At 33.3% G+C, this 21,947-nt stretch overlaps 1 protein-coding gene across 3 annotated transcripts in view; it reads right to left on the bottom strand.

Moving 5' to 3' along the window:
* Positions 1-21,947, bottom strand: part of KLHL28 (kelch like family member 28) — a 30,807-nt gene that overhangs the window by 4,480 nt on the left and 4,380 nt on the right. For all 3 annotated transcript variants that reach the window (XM_011376234.2, XM_011376226.2, XM_023522140.1), the window contains 3 exons: positions 9,320-10,218; positions 3,186-3,629; positions 1,157-1,365 (listed from right to left, as the gene is read on the bottom strand). In XM_011376234.2, coding sequence (XP_011374536.1) covers positions 1,157-1,365; positions 3,186-3,629; positions 9,320-10,218 — 1,552 coding nt within the window. The remainder of the gene's footprint in view (positions 1-1,156; positions 1,366-3,185; positions 3,630-9,319; positions 10,219-21,947) is intronic.

The following is a 21,947-nucleotide window of genomic DNA, read 5'->3' as shown; positions in this document are numbered from 1 at the left end:
GAAAGGTGGATAAAAATAGGGAAAAAACATGTTAACTATTTTGTAGACTTCTCACTAAAAATAAGTAAATTTGTACTTTAATGTTTTCTTAAAATACATTTCAACAATTTATTATTAATTAGATAAGCAATACAGCACTATGTGCTAACTGAAAAAATATCCCTGAATATAAAAGAATTGAAATCTTCCTTTACCTCTCCTCCCCAATTCTACTCTCTCTCATCTCCACCACAGGAAATACTATTAAGAATGCAGTATCTATCTTTCTATATGCTTTCTTCTCAATTTATATTTACACATATTCTTCAAAAAATCATTCATTTTTATCAGGTTTTGAAATACAAGTATCCCCAGCTTTTCGAAAGTTCGTATTACACTACTTTGTTTTTGCGAAAGAGCTACATTGGTACAGTTGACAATTAAAAAATGCTGGAGTTGGGGGCACCAACATCCACACAATCATAAATCCGAGTAGGTCTAAAAAGAACAAGGTTACCCCAATTTTTCATTCTCATTATTTCACGGCTTTTTCTCTCAACGATACCACAAAAACAACTAAAATAGTTCATTACACTTTGTCCTTTGTTTCTTTTGCATCTTTAATGTTTCGGGAGTTTCTTTAATCACAAATGCAAGCAATATTCCTAAGGGATTCCATTAGTAATTTAAAACCTTCCCCTTAAAATAATGATTTGAGTTTGAGCTCAAAGATAACTTTTTCCCCTTGATGTACTTGTTTCTCTCTAGGAACACTGTAATTTAACCTTTCCTTGATCAATTATATTCCTTGAGGAGAGAACATTTGAAAGTGAACATATACAGGCAGCTGATGTGCAATAAAAAACAAAACAGAACATCCAAGGATTCTGTGTGTGTGTGTAACGTATAAAAAGATGGCATCGGTAAGATACATTTCATTACCAGCATTTCTCAAATGTGTTCTCCAAATTTAAGAAATGATAATATGTATTGTCATATTAAAACCACAGTAAAGAAGTCGATATAGTTTTGTCTAATCTAATTGTCTCCCAAGTTTACCACAAAAAGTTTTTTTCTGGACAAGTAATAACTCTTATATTCCAAGGAACTACTGTTCTAAGATCACCACTACACAAAATATTCTCCTATATGTTAGAAATTAGTAAGTTATTATTACCTGTTCTGGGTTCTTTCATTGGTCTACACACAGTCCACTGATTTTGATGAGGGTCATATCTTTCAATGCTTGACAAATGTGAGACACCATTATGTCCACCCACCACAAAAATAAAGCCTAACATGACACCCACACCAAAGTGAATCCTTTTATCTGCCATAGACGCAACCATCTCCCAGGAGTCCTTACTTGGATCATAACGCTCCACACTGCAAACATTCACAAAAGAAAAAATTAATTCACATCCTTTGTCTCACTCCTCCTAGTAAAGCAGAACTAAACCCCATCATCTGAACTTTTAAAAGTTCAAACAAATAGATATAAAATCAGAGTAGTTTGTCCCAAATATTTAGATTTTGCTGAAAAGACTGCAGGGATAAAAACTTATTTGTGCACTGGGTGCAATAATAGCCATATGCTATTCCATTATATTGTATAAGCAGCAAGGCATATTAAAGTTATAGAACTTTTGAAGTCAGAAAACCTGGGTTCAAGTACTAATGCAGCATAACTAAAGTGAATAAATCCTAGCCTAACACATTAGATTTGTGTAATCCTGAACAACTTCAGAGGATTCATGAAAGAATAAAGTCAAATGAGAATGTATGTGACAGGTCTTTGAAAGTCACAAACTGAATACAGATGTGAATAAGGATAACAAGAGTCTTCTACACAGCTAAGGAAAAGAAAAGAAAGAAAAATTTCTTTTCTTACAGGAGAATTCGTGGTGGTTTACTGCAAAGCAAACACTGCAGATTTCATAACACAAACTAGCTAATCATAATAATCTCTGAGTGGTTTAGGAGAATTCAGGGATTATGTCAAATTGCATTCCAAGGACCTCTTGACATTCCAAGCTGTATTATGGAAATCCAAATCAAATCAGAATTTCCAAAAAAGCTTCCCTGTATTATCCTAGAAGGCCTTTAAGCCTAAACCTTGCCCTGAAGGGGCACAAAGACATGCTTGTTGAGCTTGTTCTGGTCTTAACCTAACTTCTCAAAACGCCTAAAGCATTTGAGAGTCAGTGACATAATTCTGGAGTTCAGAATAGAGACCAGACTGCAAAGTAGACTAGAATACAGACTAAACTATAACTGTTTCTGAAAGGACACCAAGATAAAAACCATTAGACAAAATCACTGGACAAGAAGAGTTGATAAACAGCAGGCAAAACTTAAACTTCAAGAGCATTATCTCAAAACTAAAATACTTAACCTTTCGTCTTATAAATTTCTGCCAGCAACTTTTCAAAAATAGAAATTTATGCCTGGGCCCCAAATACCATTCCTTTGACTAAGGGAACAATAAAAAGGGAGACTACTTTAGCTTACACAGAAATAAAAATTCATGGATGAAATGCTGTTGTACTATTACTTTCTCAATCAGTTAATAAACCACAATATATTCTTTCATTAAAATGCTCACAATTAATAAAACACATACCACTCTAATTACTATTAGATATAAAATCTTTGGAACATTAATTTTTTTAATAAAGGTTAGGAATTATGATTAATTTTCCATTTAAGCAGTCACTTTATGTTTTTTCTCTTATATATATTTCTCCTTAATTCAGAGACTACTACAAAATACAGAAACCTGAAATTCAGACTCTAACACAACTCAGATACTTAAATAATGTATATTGATTATAGAAAAAGACTCAAGAAAAAATACTTAAATAAGGCTTTAAGTTTATGATGCATTATAATATTGTCTATAGGAATTACATTTTTCACTTTTTTATTCTATTTTGCAATGCAGCAACAGGCCATTCCACACACACACACACACACACACACACACACACACCCCCCATTCAAAATCTAAAGTTGTCTAACTTTAAGTTTGTATTAAATCCCTGTAAAACAATTACAATTATACTCATGAAGATTAAATTTCCCAAATGTCAATCAATATTGCTTTAAAAATTAAAACGGGAAGTTCATTTATATACACAAATGGTTTAAAAATCAAAAATCATTGTTAATAACACTTTAAAAATCTACAAGCTTAAGTTAAATACCTGTTCATGTGGGCAGGCCCATATCCGCCAATGGCATATATCATTCCATCCAACACAGCTGCGGCAAAACAACTTCGTGTTGTAGTCATTGGTGCCACAGGTTCCCATTTTCTTATTTTGGGAATATACTTCTCTACAGATTGTAAATAAGACTGTCCATCATAACCACCTAAAGCATAAAGTTCTCCTGCAAGTACTACTACTCCAAGAGTACTTCGTTGTTCATTCATTCTCTCAAGAGAAGTCCAGGTATTTGTATCAGGATTCCAGCATTCTACTGAATTTTCATGTTTTCTGACAGTGAAATCAGGACGCACATCAGTTTCAATACCACCTATAACATACACTTTTTGGTCTAAAACGCATATTCCAAATTCATAGCGAGGAATGTTTAGGGGTGCCAAACCAATCCAAGAGTCATTCTGAGGAAAGTACATCTCCACACTAAAGAATAAGCAGAAAAAAATAAATTTTAAAAATCAAAATGGCCCATAAACAAAAAAAAAGTTTAATCTCCTTAGGACATGCAAATTAAAACCATAATAAACCATGACACTTTCCAGACTGGGAAAATTTAACGTCAGAAATAACAACTATTGACAAGAATGTGGAGCATATACACTGGTACAAAATACTCCGAAAACAACTTCACATTATCTGGTAAAATTTAAGATATACACATATTCTGACTCAGCAATTTCATTCCTGAGTATCTACTCTATCAAATGCCTATTACAGTCAGTGTTCCAACAGGACACATATACCCAAATGTTCATAGCAGTATAACAATCACTTGTCAAAAGGAGAATGGATAAATAAGATTGGTATAACCATCTTATGACTGAGCAATTCCATTCCTAGAGATGTACCCAAGAGAAATGCACACATATGTATATGTACAAGGATATTCACAGAAGCATTTGTAATAGTTAAAAACTGGAAACAGTCCAAATGTTCGTGAACCATAAAATGGATAAATTGTGGCATTAGAATTCAATACGGCAATGAAAATGAATAAATTATAGCTACATACAACAGAGATGAATCTTACACCTGTAATATTGAGGGAAAGAAGCCAACTTCAAAAGAGTACATTCTGTATAGTTTAATTTATATCAAATTCAAAATAATTTGTAATCTCTGGAATATAAATGAGGATAGTGGTTACCTTTGGGGAGGACAGGGAAGAAACTCAAGGGTGGTTTCTGGGTGCTGGTTATCTTTCCTATTTCTTGAACTGGTTTGTAATGTTCACTCTGTGATAATTCACTGAGCTGTACACTTGGAATTTGTGAACTTTTCAGTGTATAACATGTCGATTAATTTTTATAATTAACATGTTCATTGTAGAAAATATTGAATTATGTCCATATGCTATTCCTCACACCAATGAAACTAAATTAAGTATTTCCTTAGTCACACAGATGAATTTCATAAATTTACTATTCAGTGAGAAAACACATCTCTGAAGAATATAAATAGTATTACTGCATTTGAATAAAAATGTGTAAAACCTAATGATATATTGGGGACACATACAAGAAGTGGCAAAATTACAACAAAAAGCAAAGAAAAATACACAGAAAATTCAGAATAGTGGTTTCTTTTGAGGGAGGGGAGTAGGCATCATGAAGAGACATAACTATTAAAGGTATTATTAATAGTCTATTTCTTAAGCTGGTTGATAGGTACTTGAGTATATATTCTTTTACCCAGCATGCATATTATACATGGTCTCTTGCATGTATAGATATTTCATTACAAAGAAAGATTGGGTAAAAGGAGCCAATGTCCCCAAACTCAATAATGGATAGCATAAAAATATATATTCTCTATCCAGTATGATCAAAGTATACCCATTCAATAGCTACTGAATGCTTATGTAGTTTTGTTAAATTGAATGTTCTAAAAATGTGAATTTGTTCCAATGTGAACGATACAAGGAGAGCAGTTTCAGTGAGGTGGTGGGGACAAATTTTGACTGGAGTGGTTCAAGAGAGAATGGGAAGTGAAAACAGCAGGTATAGACAATTTTCCCAAGGATTTTACTACAAAGAGTAAAAGAAATATGAGGAGGCAGCTATAAAGATGAGCAGAGAAAGACCACAGAGTCCAGGATAGATTAATTTAATCTGGGAGCTTAAACCAGAACATGTTTGCATGCTGACGGCTATGATGCAGTACAGTAGGAGAAGGTGGTAACATGAGAGAATGTCAGGATAACTGCAAGAGCAAACTCTCTATGTAGAGGAGAGGGAATGAAAACTGATGCATAAATGGAAAAGTATCTTAGAAATAACTTGGTAGATTTGGTGATGATGAGAAAGTTCCCTTCGGATTGCTTTTATCTTCTCAATATAGTAAGAGAAAAGCTCATCGGCTGAGAGTTGGAAGGTGAGGGTAAGGGGCTTTGGATGTTTTTATGGAGCAGAAGGTATGAAACAGTACTCCAAAGTGAAAGAGTAAATTAATGAGGGAAAAGTAAAGGGGTGGCTAGGAGCTGAGGTCCCCAAGTGAGACCAGTTAAGATGGGTACATGTTTCTCTGCCACATTCTATTGCTCAGGTACAGCCATGGCTTAAGAGGAGAATCGGATTTAACTAGATGAGTATGATGGAAGGAAAGAAGGGCAAGGGAACCATGGGTGTATTCAAAGTAACGATAACACTGATGTTCCTGAATCTAAGTTCCTGGGTAAAGAGTGAAGGTGAGGACATGCGGTGGTTAGTGAACAATAAGTTTTCCTAACTATTAGAGAGCCAAAAAATTAAAAGTCTTGAAGAGAACAAAGAATGAGTGTAGTCGGGAAGCCTTGGGATGGGTCGGGGGACTCGTGAGAAGATTCCCACATGTCAAAAAAGAATGATTGTAGTGGGTGTACTGAAATAAATAAGCTGGCAAGAAAGGAGGTGGTGAACAGAGAGTGGAATTTCTGAAACTAAAATTTTCAGTGTTGAAGTCACTGGTAATGACAACGTTGAAGGTATGATCATGAGAACAGGTGCCTAAGACAGAAAAGATTGGTAAAAATGAGATCAAGGAGAGAGGAAAAGGAGTTGGATAATTGTGAATTATACTATGTGGATGTTGAAATCAATAAGAGTAATTATTTATGTAAAACGATGACAAATACAGTAAGCCAGCTATAAAAATCTTTAATGAATGAAGTTACTAAAGGAACAGCAAATGATAGCAACAGAAGGGATATCGAGTGATACAGCCTGATGGCCAATGCTTGAAATGAATTGAGGTTTTTGAGGAAGGGGAGATGAAAATATTTGGAAATGGCTATGAGGAACAAAGAAAACATTTATCCAATCTTTAGGACCTGCGATTAATGAAACATGGGGGGAAAACAGTTTTGAAAGGGTTTTAACAAAAACAGTATCCTTAAGCATCAGCTTTATTTCATTAGATCATGAAGTTGAGAATAAAAGAGATTTTTCTTATGATAGAATGTGAGTTCTAGAGGACACAGGAAACAGATGTAAGTCAAAAATAAATAAATAAATAAACTGGGCAATTAGGTTAAATTAGGTACTACATAGGGCCACACAATAATACTTTAATAAAAAATATATTTGGTTGTCACTCCAGGTTCCTAGCACAGAGCTCCTAAATTCCTTGCAATTTCCTGAGTAATAGACATGTCATGGTTTTAATTTACCCCTCTAAATTATACTATATGCTAACTTCCAAAATTCCAAGAAACTCAAGGATCTCTTCCTCGAGTTTTGCAATCATATCCAGCTAACTGTAGGACACCCTTCACTTGGATATTCAATAGACATTTCAAACTCAGTATGTCTCAAACTAAACACATTATTTTCCCCCCTTAAAATGACTCCTCCTATATTCTCCCTCTCCCTCGGTATATAACCATTTATCCAATATCTAACCAAAAAAATCTCACTCATCTTTTCATCATCTTTTTCTATCCATTCAAACAAATCCTATCAATATGCTCTCTAAAAAAATTTCTAAATTAATGCCCCAGTCTCTATCTTTACTACTACTGCCCTAATTCAAGACCTCATAATCTTTTGCCTATACTTTTACAATAACCTCTTTTCTAATCACTCTGATGCTAATTGTGGCCTCCTTGATCTTTCTCTATAATATAGTCGAGAATGATCTAATATACAAATTTGATCATTTCACTACCCTCCTTAAAATAGATTTTCAACATGCATAGTGAATACCCTCTCTTCATCACGGCACACAGTACCTTCTTGTCTTGGCCCTTATTGACCATGGCCTGCCATTTGCTGGTAAAAATTTTATACTTCGGAATACCGAACAGTATAGGGTATGTTTCCTGCAATTAAGATGTACACTGAAGTTTTTAAAAAAGATACGGAATATATCAGCTAACACTGATACAATATCAATAGTTTCCTACCATTGGAGGAGGGAAAGCAATCTGCCAAATTTTTGGAAATGGCCAGGAAGAAATCCATATCCTATGTGTCTCTGTACTTCGGTGACCTTCCCACCGTTTTTTGCTTGGCTCTTGCTTAGCCTTCAACACTCAGCTTGGACATTAACTTTTCCATATCTTCCCTAAATCCCCCAAATGGGATAAATGCCTCTCCTTTAATACTTCCATTGAATTATCTATATCACTGAATTATCTATAACACTATCTATTTAAATGTCTCTTTTACTAAATTATGAACTAATTAAAGAACAATTATCTAGCATAGTGTGTCTGATGCACAGGTGCTTAATATTTTTTGTAGAATTAAACTAATTATTCAGGTTGATTAAATTTTTCCACAGTTGTAACTAATACTGCAATAAACAACTTTGTGCAAATGACATTTAAAATCTTTTTTCTAAGATGAAAAATTTCTGAGTCTAAAAATATGAAGTTCTTATGACTCTTCGATAATTTATGTTTGTTATTTTTAATATTTGAGAGATCAAGAGGCAACTGCTCAAGAATTTTTACAATGTAAATTCATATTTGGAATTTGTCATGACATTTTGACTAGTAAGATTTACTTCATGCCAATGCCATTAAAAATAAGAGTAAACAATTCACGTACTCACCATAACTAATGTTTCACCAGTAGCGCAATTTCAACCATACTAGCTTTAGACTATAATTAAGATGTACACTGAGGTTTTTAAAAAAGATAGGGAATATATCAGCTAACACTGATAAAATATCAATAGTTTCCCACCATTGGAGGAGGGAAAGCAATCTGCCGAAATTGGGGAAATGGCCAGGAAGAAATCCATAGCATCAAAGAAATATATCAAATGCAAAAGTTTTCATGAAGCAATCTCACTCAAGGGAAAAGCAAAGGTAACATCCAGCTATATTTTCAATATATAAAAGTTATTTGTATAATGCTCAAAATCAGAGATTGGCAAAAAATGGTAATAGGCCAAATTCAAACTACCAGTTACTTTTATAAATAAAGTTTTATTGGAACCCAGCCATACTCATTCATTTACGTATTGTCTCTGGCTGCTCTCGCTCTACAATGGCAGAGCTGAGTAGTTATGACAGGGACCATATGGCCACAAAGTCTAAAATATTTATTATATAAAATATTTCTTACTTGGTTCTTTATAGAAAAAGTCTGACAACTCATACTCTAAGTTATTACAAAAAAAACCACTTTTTACAACAAAATGTTTACGATAAAGAAAATAAATTGCACACAAAGTCCGTGACTTGTATCAGTATCTGATTTTTTTCTTATTTGTTTAGTGGTTCTAATTAACTGTTTTCATTCAAATCCACTCTTGTCCCTAGTCTTCCTCATCACAGATTCCTAGCTCTCCTCTTTAGTGTCTCCTGATATTGCTAGCAATAATAAATCCCTTTGACCTGTTCTGACTCAAATAAAGATGTAAATGGTTTCACAAAGGAAAAAAAAAAAGACATGAAATGGAAGAAAAGTTAGTGAGTAACAAGGAGAGATAAAGTTTGTGTACTGGGTGGGAGGAGGGTGTTAATAATTGAGAATGGTGTAGAGAATGGATGAAAATATGATTAAAACAACCAGAAAAGTGTTTAGGAAGAAGAGAGAAAATAAAAAAGAAAATCAAACTATTTAAAAGTATAGAAAGCACATTTATAAAGTATAAAATCTATTAACATCAATCCTTCTATTTACCTATCCAAACAGGCAAACAGCCCAGATTTTCCTCCTACTGCACAAAGTACTTTGGGAGCACAACGAGGTCGTGTCACCAAGACTGTCTGATGAGAGAGTCTATGTTCAGGCATAAAGTGGTACTTTAGGGCTTCATTCAAAAGATGTTTACAAGTGCGATCATCGCGAATGAGATGATTTGCTTCATACAGTCTAGTGAGAAACTTAACACTCAGCAATGGTAATCGCACACTGTTAAGTAGCTGTGCTAAGTATTTCTGGCGTTCTTGTACATCATACTTGATCCAAGACTCAAGTGCATAAAAAACGGTCTCTTCAGTAGCTACATTCAAACAGTCATTGGAAACAATTTCATCCAAATCCGCATGTGTAAGCTCAAAAAACTCTTCAGTCTGGCAAACGGCTTCAAAATTCTGGCATATGTATTTAGTGGCTGCCAAATAAAGGTCATGACAACCATATGTCTCTGCAAAACGAGAAATTCCAATACAATTACCAGGATCAAGTTGGTTTTCAAGAAATGCGCAACACTCTTTCAAGACAAGTTTTATCTGGAGTAGGTTTGCTGCTGGAAGGAGAGATTCAACTGTATCCTGTGAAATAAAAACAGTCCCTGTATAGGCATACTCCACAATGGCCTGGAGAGCAGTTTCATCAATGCACTGAAACTCAACCTCACCGTTCTCTTTTTCAGATAGGTTTCCAGTGAACATAGCTTTGAAATATGGGCTGATGCTGGCAAGTACCACTTTGTGAGCATGGATTTTAACATCACCTACTCGAAGAATGATGTCACAGAGTTCGTGATGTTGACGAAGAAGATTCAGGCCCTGTAGAAGTTGTTCAGAATGTAAGTGGGTTAAGTTAGCAAGCATGTAGGTCGGGGATGTGTGGTCCATCTACAGAAAAAAAGCACAAACAATTATTTCAAAATAATCTTGCCAAAATGATTCCTTTTCTAATAGAATAAAATAAATGAGGGTATGTTGTTTGCTGGTTTTTAAATATTTTATCCTAAATACTAAATAGTCTTTTAGAGTCAGAAGGGATGTTACCAATCACATAATTCAAGTCCTTTAGTATAGATATTAAGAAAAAGGTTATGTGTTATGCCCCAAACTACAAGTCTCTTGACAATGAATGGACTTTTGGATCAGAACTCTGCCAACTCTTCTGGTTACCTTCATTAAATTCAAGTTGAGCTATCACTGAAACAATTCAGTGAAACGAATTCACTGAAACAAATGCAAATTTGAAAAAAAATTTCCCTGTCCTTAAAGGAAAATTGGCTTTGAAACAATGCTACCAGCTTTTTGACTATTTTCTCAATAATAATAACAACAACAATGCTTGCCAATCTAATCAACAGATGCTTTCATGGGAAAGAAATGTCATGTTAACTTACCTACTTTACCCAAAGTATTCAAGTATTCAATAATTCAATAATTATCTTGATAAATGGTGTTAAACTTAACAAAGGTACCATTATTGTCAACTAATTCAATGACAATGAAAAATTAATAAGAATACAATCTGATGTTCTTAAATGAGGGCAACAGATTCACTCACAGATATAGACCACTAACTACTCAACTCTTGATCAGAACTTTAAAATACCCACTCAATCAACTTGCCACTATGTGCTTCCGGAAGATGAAAAAGAGTAAAAATAGGAGAAATGAGAAAAAAAAAAAGAAGTCAAAGGCAATAAGGACAGTTGTAGGCTGAATAATGGCTTATCCAAAAGACATCACATCCTAATCTCTAGAACCTTTGAATGTTACTTTAGACGGCAAAAAAAAAAAAAAAGACTGCTTATATGATGATTAAAGATTCTAATATGGGTAGATTAACCTGGAATATCTGGGTGGGCCCTAAATACAATGAGAGGTACCTTATAAGAAGAGGGAAGAAGGAGACATGGCACAGACTGAAGAGAAGATGGTAATGTGGCCACACAGATAAGAGAATAGTGATGCAGCCACAAACCAAGTAATACTGGTAGCTATCTGAAGCTGGAAAATGCAAGGAACAGATTCTCCCCTAGAGCCTCCAGAGTGTGCACAGCCCTTCCAATGCCTCAATTTCAGCCCAATGATAACTAATTTCAGACTTCTGGCCTTCAGAACTGTGAGAGATTTTAAAAACAAATGAGTTTGTGGTAATTTGTTACATCAGCCATAAGAAATGTACACACTGATACCTCAAACTAGATCACAGCAGCTGCTTAGAGTAGATAAAAGGAACATAAGACATCTATGCAATATGAACTGTTTCCTTCCTGTTTCATTCACACCTCAAATACAAGTTATGGGGATAATAAAAAAGTAGATTTGGTTCCTATTTTTAATGTATTATCCTTAAATTAAAACATTCTAAACATTATTAAATAATACAAATATTGGTAGGACAGAGAGTAAAGCACTTCATTCCTGTGCATTTTTAAGTGGAAATATTTGAATACTGAAACTTTTATTTTCATCTAGAACTTCATCATTTCACTTTTCAATTAAATTTTAAGTCTGTTAACAAATTGTGTTAATATGACCACCTTACAGCTGATATCACCAAACTCCATTTCTGATCTTTGCAAATAATCCTACACACATCAGAAAAATTCTCAATAATGGTATGAACAAATCTCAAGAAACTTCCAGAACAGAAAATTGGTAAGACAGAAAGCAGAGGCATAAGTTTAGATCTGGATCTGTTCTTTTACTTATTATAGTCTTGACCTTTTAAATCTATTTAACTTCTTTTAGCCTGAGTTTAATAGAAAGAGTTAATATCTAGACTGAAAAGTGAAAAATGAACAAAGGCAAGTAGATACACAAAATAAGTGATGAGATTAAAAAGCAGTCCTAGTTACTTTACATCTGGTTAACTTTACCTTCTCTCATCTTCATTTTCCTTATCTGTAAAATGAGATCATAATAATACCTAAACTACATAACTCACAAGGTTTTTGAGAATCAAATCAGACAGTGCACATAAAAACACAAACTGTGAGAGTTACTACTGTAGGGTACTATGGTAAAGCAACAGAGGTGTAACAGTTATCAGTGAAGAACAGGAACCTTGGAAATATAGATGAGTTTTAGTCCTGAGTCACATACTGTTATAAGGAATTGGTACATTTCTTTATCTAAGTGTTAATTTTTTTTCATTTGTAAAATAATAATACCTCCATCTATCTCAAAAGGTTACATGAAAATGGTTTTATAAAGTATAAAGTTCCACACAACCTGAGGGGCTATAAATATAGCACTTAAGTTTCATTTTATTAAATTGCCTCTTCTCATGATCTCCACTTTCACATTCTTTCCACGATGACTTTTCACTCCCATAAAGCTCATGTAATTACTACAGTGTTATACAAATATATTCTGACTATATGCCAGATTTTGTCTATAACCTTTCTCCTCTCTAATCCTTTTTATCATCCAATAAAGTTTTCAAAAAGCTGGGTCAAAATTAACTTCACCCGGAAGTCTATAAGCATTTAAGTACTCAATTCTTTTACATGCAATTAGTTTAATTAAGTGCGCTGTTTTTGTGAAACATATCTCTCTCAACTCTCATTTGTCTGATTTAAAAAGAAGAATGTTATCTAGAATAAACAAGGAGAATGTTATCCAGAAGTGAAGAATAAACAGGAAAAGCAAGTGGATATATAAAGTAAGAAGGCTGACTGAAAAAGGAGACCTAGCTAATGCAACGAGACAATAAAGGGAAATAAAAAGTATACAGATTGGGAAGGAAAAAAATAAAACTGTCTTTGCTGGCAGATGACATGATTGGCTATGTAGAAAATCCAAAACGATAAAAAAAACTTGTGGAACTAATAAACAATTATGGTAAGGTTGCAAGATATAAGGAAAATATACAAAAAGCAATCACTTTCCTATATACCGACAATGAACAAGTGAAATTTGAAATTAAAAATATATTACCATTTACATTAACACCAAAAAAATGAAATACTCAGGTATAGATCTAACAAAATACATACAAAATCTATGCAAGAACTATAAAATTCTAATGAAAGAAATCAAAGAAATAAATATGGAGATATTCCACGTTCATGGATACGAAGACTCAATATTATCAAGATGTTAGTTCTTCCCAACTTGAATTCTAGGTTCAATGTAATCACAAGAAAAATCCCAGCAAGTTATTTTGTGGATATCACAAACTGATTCTTAAGTTTATATGGAAAGGTAAAAGATCCAGGACAGCCAATTCAATAATAAAGAACAAAGTCTAAGAATTGACACTATCCATCTTTAAGAATTATTATAAAGCTATGATAATCAAGACAGTGTGGCACAGGTGAAAGAATAAACCAATGGAACAGAATAAAAGCCCAGAAATAGACCGACATAAATACAGTCAACTGATCTTTAACAAAGCAGTAATGGCAATACAACAGAGAAAAAGAGTCTTTTTAACAAATGGTGGTAGAACTAGATACCTACATGTAAAAAGAATGAATCTAGATACACCTTACATACTTCGCAAAAATTAACTCGTAATGGATTATAAACTTAAATGTAAAATGCAAAACTATATGACACCTAGACAATAATGCAAAAGAAAAATCTAGATGACCTTGGATATAGCAATGACTTTTTAGATATGATATCAAAGGCATAATCCATGAAAGAAAGAACTGATAACTGGATGTTACTGAAATAAAAATCTTCTGCTCTGGGAAAGGCAATGTCAAGAGAATGAGAAGACCAGCCACACAGTGGAAGAAAATATTTGTAAAAGACACATCTGATAAAGGATTGTTATTAAAAATAAACAAAGAACTCTTAAAATTCAACATTAAGAAAATGAACCACCTGTTTAAAAAAGAAAATGGATGAAAGACCTTAACAGTTACCTTACCAGAGAAGATATACAGATGGTAAGCATATGAAAATATGTTCAAAATCATATGTCATTAAGGAACTGCATATTAAACTGACATACCACTTATTAGAATGGGCAAATCCCAGAACACTGAGAATACCAAATGCTGGAGAGGAGGTGGGGCAACAGGGACTCTCATTCATGGCTGGTGGGAATGCAAAATAGGACAATCACTTTGGAAGACACTTTGATGGTTTCTTACAAAACTAAAACATGCTCTTGCCATATAATCCACCAATTGCCCTCCTTGGTATTTACCCAAATGAACTGAAAACTTATTTCCACACAAAACCTGCATATGGATGTTTACAACAGCTTTATTCATAAGTGCCAACACATGGAAGCAGCCAAAATATCCTTTTGTAGGTGAATGGATAAATAAATGGTGGTACATAAAGAAAATATTATTCAGTGCTAAAAAGAAATGCGGTATCAAGCCATAAAAAGACATGCAGTAAACTTGAATGCATATTACCAAGTGAAAGAAGCCAATATGAAAAGGCTACATACATACTAAATGACTCCAATTATATGACAGTCTGGAAAAAGTAAAGCAATGGAGACAGTAAAAAAATCAATAGTTTCTAGGAGTGGGGGAAAGGGAGGATTGACTAACCAAAGTACACAGGGTTTCAAGGGCAGTGAAATTGCTCTATGATACTACAATGGTAGATACATGTCATTATACATTTGTCCAAACCCACAGAATGTACAACGCCAAGAGTGAATCCTAAGTTAAATACTGAATTGTGATAATGATGTGTCAACGTAGACTCATCAACTGTAACAAATATACTACTCTGGTAGGGGATGTTGATAAAGGATGAAATTATTGTGTTTGGGCAGGGTATATAATAATTCTCCTTATCTGTGGTTTCACTTTCTGTAGTTCCAGTTACCTGCAGTCAACCGCAATCTGAAAATATTAAATGGAAAATTCCAGAAACAAACAAGTCCTAAGTTTTAATTTGCTTGCTGTTCTGAATAGCATGATGAAATCTTGGGCTGTCCTGCTCCATCACACCTGGGATGTGAATCATCCCTTTGTCCAGAGTATCTATGCTGTATACACTACCTTTCCATTAGTCGCTTAGTAGCTGTCTTGGCTACAAAATCAGCTGTCATGGTATTGCAGTACTTGTGTTCAAGTAACACTTATTTTACTTAATAATGGCTCCAAGGCCCAAGAGTAGTGAGTGATACTGGCAATTCAAATATGCCAAAGAGAAGCCGTAAAGTGCTTCCTTTAAGGGAAAAAGTGAGAGTTCTCAACTTAATAAGGAAAGAAAGTTGTATGCTCAGGTTGCTAAGCTCTACTGTAAGAATGAATCTGCTATCCATGAAATTGTAAAGAAGGAAAAAGAAATATGTGTTAATTTTGCAGCTGGCATGAAGCTGCAAAGGACAGCAAAAACACTGGATAACAAAACAAGGATCCAAAAGAACTGACATCTAACAAGAAGAAATTTAAGAGAAATAAATGTTAAGATTCCATAGTGGATTCCAAAACAACTATACAATTCCAAAACAATTATACGAGTATAAAATAAGAAAGAAAAAACTCATCTGTAGACTGTGTTTAAAGGGCTTATAGATTTTACTTAATCTTAGTACTACCTTAGTATACTAAGTTTAAGCTGCATTAGTAGAACTATAACATACAGAACTAGAGAGGAGACATTTTTGCTTTGCTCTGAAATGTCAGACCACATTTAGAGTACAGATTTTGGGTACCATCCCTTAAGAACTAAGCAAAGTATAACACCTGTCTTATGGGTCATGGAACTGAAGATGCTGACTCTGAGAAAAAAAAGAAATCTAAGAGTTATTATGGGAAAAACCAAGAGGTGAAAGTTACTCAATAATAATATTATAATATTTGGTTGTTTTGAGGATTAAATGAGTTTATACAGATAAAGTGCTTAGAATAGTGCCCATCACTTAGTAAGCTTTTGCTAAGTTATTTAATTACTAGTGAATTTTTTAAGTTGTCTGCTTAAAAGGTATTCTTTCTATGTTGCACCATCTCCCACTATTAGGTAAGAAATCCACACTATACCACTGACATCCTAGACTACACAAAGTATTGCAGAACTGTTGATTCTCAAATCAAATTAGTTGTTGGTTAGATTCACTTTTAGCATAAATAGGAAACATACAGTGATAGATCCTTATATTAAACTCATTTTTGTATATTCAGTTCAAAACTGGTAAATTACCATTAACATATGAGAGCATGATATAATACTGATTTGCAAATATACATACACAAATTATGTACACATGCAAAATATAAAACACACACATATGTATGTCTATATATATAAAACACATATTCAGCTATGGAGGACTGGATAATTTTAAGAGACTTGGCTCTACAATCAGGCTCTTAGGGTTACAATATTGTCTGTGCTATTTAACAGCTATGTGACCTTGGAAAGTGATCTTAAAGTCTGAGTTTTCTCGTCTGTAAAATAAAGACAAAACAGTACACATAAGTATTCAATAACTGTTAGATGCTATTTGTTATTATCATTATCATTATCATCCTTAAAAAGGTTTGATTTTTGCCCATGTGACTCCCTTCCATGTTTACCAAAAAAGAAATGAAGCTTACTTACTATCAAGTGAACATATACAACTAGGGCAAGGCAAATTTAACCAATTAAAAATACCATTAAAATGCCACTTTTAAATTTAGATAGTTTATTACTTACAGACAGTGAAAAGAAGAGTAAGCAGAAGACTAAGCTCCCTGGATCCTTGTCCCACACTCTAAAAAAGTTAACACCAAACAAAGGGGCCCAGATGACAGCAATACAAAGAATCCAAATTAGACTATGGCTAGGCAGCTTTATACTCTGCAGCTCTATTCTGCTGAATGGGGGAAACAAAAGCTCCATCCCTCATCACAACAAGGAGGTAAAGAGAAACTCTCAAAACAGATTCTCAGGGGTGATTGAGAGGCAAATAGGAGATGGCCTTGTAGCAGCTCCTTAAAGGTCTCCGATCTTCTCACAGTTCAGAATCACAAGGTGTTCCAAGACACAGGTAAGCTGTGGTCCCGCGATCTAAGCTCTTGCCTATGTGGACACGTGCAAGGTCATGAGGGTGCCACGATGAAGCTGTTCCCCTACATTTATACCCTCTATAATATTTCTCCTTTATCTCACATTCCTCTACGCCCATACAAATAAAAAAAATAAGGATCGAAGTTTTAAAAACCATTCAAAGAAAGGATACCAGTAAAGATGACTTTGTAAAAGAACACCTGTACATAACTTCTATCACTGTACTGGATACAACTGAAATAATCTTCACATCCTTTAAGAACTACTGAGAAGAGATATAGCTCCTTTCTATCTGCTATACTGGATTCTACCTGATTCGAGTAGATTTTTGATCAAATAAATCCTTAAAATTAAAAAAAAAAAAAAACTATTGAGAATAAAGTTTAAGTAAAGAAATTCTATTGTTAGTGCTTAAACCAAACAATTCAAACTAAAAACTTTAAAAGGGCAAAGTAAAATCAGGGAACTTAAAATGAATTACACTAGAGGTTTGTTTACCATCATTCTTAAAAATTTTAATTTGATCTCTTTCCCTCTCAAGAAATCTGACTTAAGAGAAATTCACAGAACTTTAACTTTTCAGAGAGCTTTAAAATAATGGTTCTCAAAATATAATCCTTTTACCAGCAGCTTCAGTATCATCTGAGACCTGCTAGAAAAGCAAATTCTTGAACCCAACCGCACATCTAAAGAATTAGAAACTACATAGACAGGAAGGAGTAACAATCAGTGTTTTAGGACCTCCAGGCAATTCTAATGCATGCTAATGTTTAAGAACCAGTTAAAATATTTCCAGCACAAGTGTAACTGTTTAAAAATTATTATAAACTATAACTGAAACTTCTTTAAAATTATAAATTACAGCTATATTTGGGGACTATACGTAGGTCTCAGCTATTTACCCATAAATAGCTAAAAATAACTCAAAGAAATAATTTCTAATCTTCAAAACCTAATCTTATTCAGTTTTACACTTTTTTTTTAATCTCAGTAACAACCTTCTGCAGAAGGAAGGGCAAGTACCATGGAAAACAGAATAGTAAGTAAAAGTATGAATTTTAGAGGTAGAGAGATCTGAGTTCAAGTCTTCGTGAACCTAGGACTTTCTGTATGTAAAACAGACATGCTAATCACTACACTATGGAGCCGCCCCACAAATAATTTATTCTAAACCTGAACTTTGTCATTTGTGAAATTCATTGCGGATTAAATAGAATGTTTGGTTTGGAGAAACAAATCAGTGGAGAAGAATAGAAAATACAGAAATAGATAATTTAACATATGCAAATTTAATTTATAATAAAGGCAACATCTTAACATCAATGAGGAAAAGAGGGACTTTTAAATAAACGTGCTGGGATAACTAAATAGCCATATGAAAACAGATAAAATTAGATCCATTCCACATACCTACACCAGGATAAATTCCTAATGGACCATAGGTATAAATGTAAAACATAAAATCATACAGGTATTAGAATAAAATGGGGTGAATTCCCCATTTAATATGGGGCACAGTTTTCTATGATACAGAACCAGTAAGTAAAAAGACAGATCAAGTTATTACACTAAAATTTTGAATAGCTAAAGATATCATAAGCAAAGAAAAAATATAAAATTAAGAAAAATATTTGCAACATATGTACATATATAGTAATACATAAAAAATTTCTAAAATACTCTAGAGTCTAGGCCTACAGAAAAAAACAGGCTATAAAGAAAGGAACACATGGTTTAAAAATGCAAATGATTCTTAACTATATAAAAAATTGTTCAACTTCACTTATAATCAAATAAATTAAAACTCCATAGAGTTAATTCTCTCTTGATCATATACTCTGTTGGTGAGGCTGTTACAAACAGGCACTCTCACATATTGCTGTGGGAATGTTAAACAATATAAGAACTCTGGAGGTAAATCTCAAAAATCTAACAAAATTACATTTGCATTGCCCTTTGACCCAACAACCCTACTTCTTAGAATTTATCCTAAAAAAATATACTTGGAAAAAAGTATATAAAGTATATAAAGACAAATACATAAATAATTATTTGTCAAAGCAAAAGAATAACACTTTATGATTCTTAGTTTCATATTTGAGAGACCAACAGGCAACTGACTAAGACTTTTAAAACAACTCTAATGTCCACCAACAAAAGAATGGGTGAAAAAAAACTATGGGACATCCACACAGGGGAGTACGACGCAGCTGTGAAAAGTAATGCAGCACCTCTGTATACTACTTTGCAGGGACCTCCCAATTCTAGCAAGGAAGAGAAATGTGTTATAGTATGTCACCATTTATCTAAGAAAGGAGAGGTTACAAATATACATATCCCTTATAAAAAAAAAAAAAGGAAATCATAAATAATATATATTTTTAAAAGGTTACCTATAGGAAAAGGAACAGAGTGAAGGGAATATAGAAGCTACATGTCTTTGAATATACCCTATTTTATAGATTTTACTACATGACAAATATTTTACATAATTATAAAACAAAATTAAATCTTAAAAACATAACCTATAAGAAATATGAAAATAAAAGGAAGCAAAGGGACCCAACGTTTATCGAGTTAGTGGCCTAGCCATACCATTCCAAATAACTTTAAAACAGTAATTTAATATACCATCCCTTGTGGGATACGCCCTAAAAAAAATCTTACACTGTTTTTTAGTAACCACATTATTGGTGGAAATGTTATTTGTATTCTGAAACTTACATGAGCATTGCCACAAATTCATGATTACAAGACATTTCTAATTCAATCATCCCTAGGGTCACTGTGATCTAGGACTCTCAGAATGGGAGAAAGGAGATAAAAATGTAAGACTGAAACATTAAATATAAACCTTGTATTTTGAATAAAAATATCAGAAAAAAATATAGAAACATTACTTATATGTACTAATAAATTTAGATATATAACATGAAATACATAAGAGATATACAAATGTATAAAATATATATAATATTATTTTAAGGAAAAAACATATGATATTACCTAGCTCTGTCTACTGAAAAGGGCTAGAAACTATGACCAACCCAGTAGAAGAAAGCACTCCTAGTTCTCAGATTGGTCCCTAAATATTGTTTTCCTCCAAGGGAACATAACTCCTTGGATAAATGGCTTGATTCTAGGCCTGGGGCAGAAATGTCATGATGAATTTGGAATCTTTACACACTAAGTAATAAGAAAGCTATCAATGACTAAAGCCACAAAAAACAGGAGTCAAAGTGAATAGGCTCTCACTACTTAAAGGTGGAACAAACTGATCATCATCAGTTTGTTCGGCAATCGATTAAAACACATTAGATATGGTTAAATCCATGAGTTCAAAATGACAAAATTATGATACGGTTTTTAAAAAGTCCTACTTGATCACCACTGGAGGATGCTAATGAACCGACTCATTATTTGAAACCCAGTAACTAAAAGGAAAGAATCGAGCATTTCCTATACTAAGTGTACCAACAGGTTACCGAACAGATGAGAGATTTCATTTTATAAAAGTACTCCAGGTAGTCAAAGAAGAACTAATAGAATTTTGCAATCTTAATGAATAAATTGAGGTAGGCACTGATTATAAAGTATTGCTAACTTCACAAAAAGAGACAACCAGACATCAGGGCCTTCTGATGGAAGGCCATAATATGAGCTATAAATATTCTTGCACCCCTCCCCACACACACCAATATCAAACATGTGGTCAACAGTATAGATCCAACTAGTAATTTACAAGAAAATACAGAGAACAGAAAAAGCATGTTAAACTATACCAGAAGGATGCAATCAGCAAAAACATCCTGACAGAAATTTAATGGAATAACTAATCTAGATGCTTTGACAGTAAACTGAGAGAAATAAGAGAATGAACCTACAGATTAAAATATACTTAAAAGACGTATTAACCAAATACAACATATGAACAATACAGGTGTGTGCACATACATGCATATGTACACACACATACACCAGGAGACAAGAAATTTGTATACTGGCTGGATTATTGTTTATCTTAATCACTGTTATATTTTGTTGTTGAACAATGATATTGTAGTTATGTTTTTAAGCTTTTATCTTTTATAAATACAGACTGAAATATTTACAGATAACATAATCTGAGATTTGCTTCAAATTAATATAGGATGAGGAAGTGGAAGGAGGTACAGATGATGTCATGAGTTGATGACAGTGTTACAGATACATGAAGGTTCATCGTACTACTTTTTCGTGTTTTTGAAATTTTACTCAGGAAAAAGAAAAAATATATATAAGGCACTAAACTTGGCATCAGACAGATGAAGAATCTGACGTTCAGAGAGTGTAAATGAATAAGATCACAAATTAGTAACAGACATTACTGGGACTATAATATTTTCTTAATTTTAGAACAATGTTCCCTACATATTACATTTAAAAAATTACAATGCTGAACAGTGCTGACCTGCTTAAAATATTTATTGAAGCTATCTATAATTGTTACCATTCCTGACAAGACTAAATTACGCTATAAAGAGCATCTAAAATACTTTTGACTATCATAATGTACTAAGTTTTTTATATGTATTAACTCCTTTCATCCTCAGGGTAACACCATAAAATAGAGATTGTTATTATTATTCTCATTAACA

The sequence above is a fragment of the Pteropus vampyrus genome, unplaced genomic scaffold (assembly GCF_000151845.1).
Source record: "Pteropus vampyrus isolate Shadow unplaced genomic scaffold, Pvam_2.0 Scaffold10, whole genome shotgun sequence".
Taxonomy (NCBI): Eukaryota; Metazoa; Chordata; class Mammalia; order Chiroptera; family Pteropodidae; genus Pteropus; species Pteropus vampyrus.
This window is presented reverse-complemented; position numbering and strand designations above follow the sequence as displayed.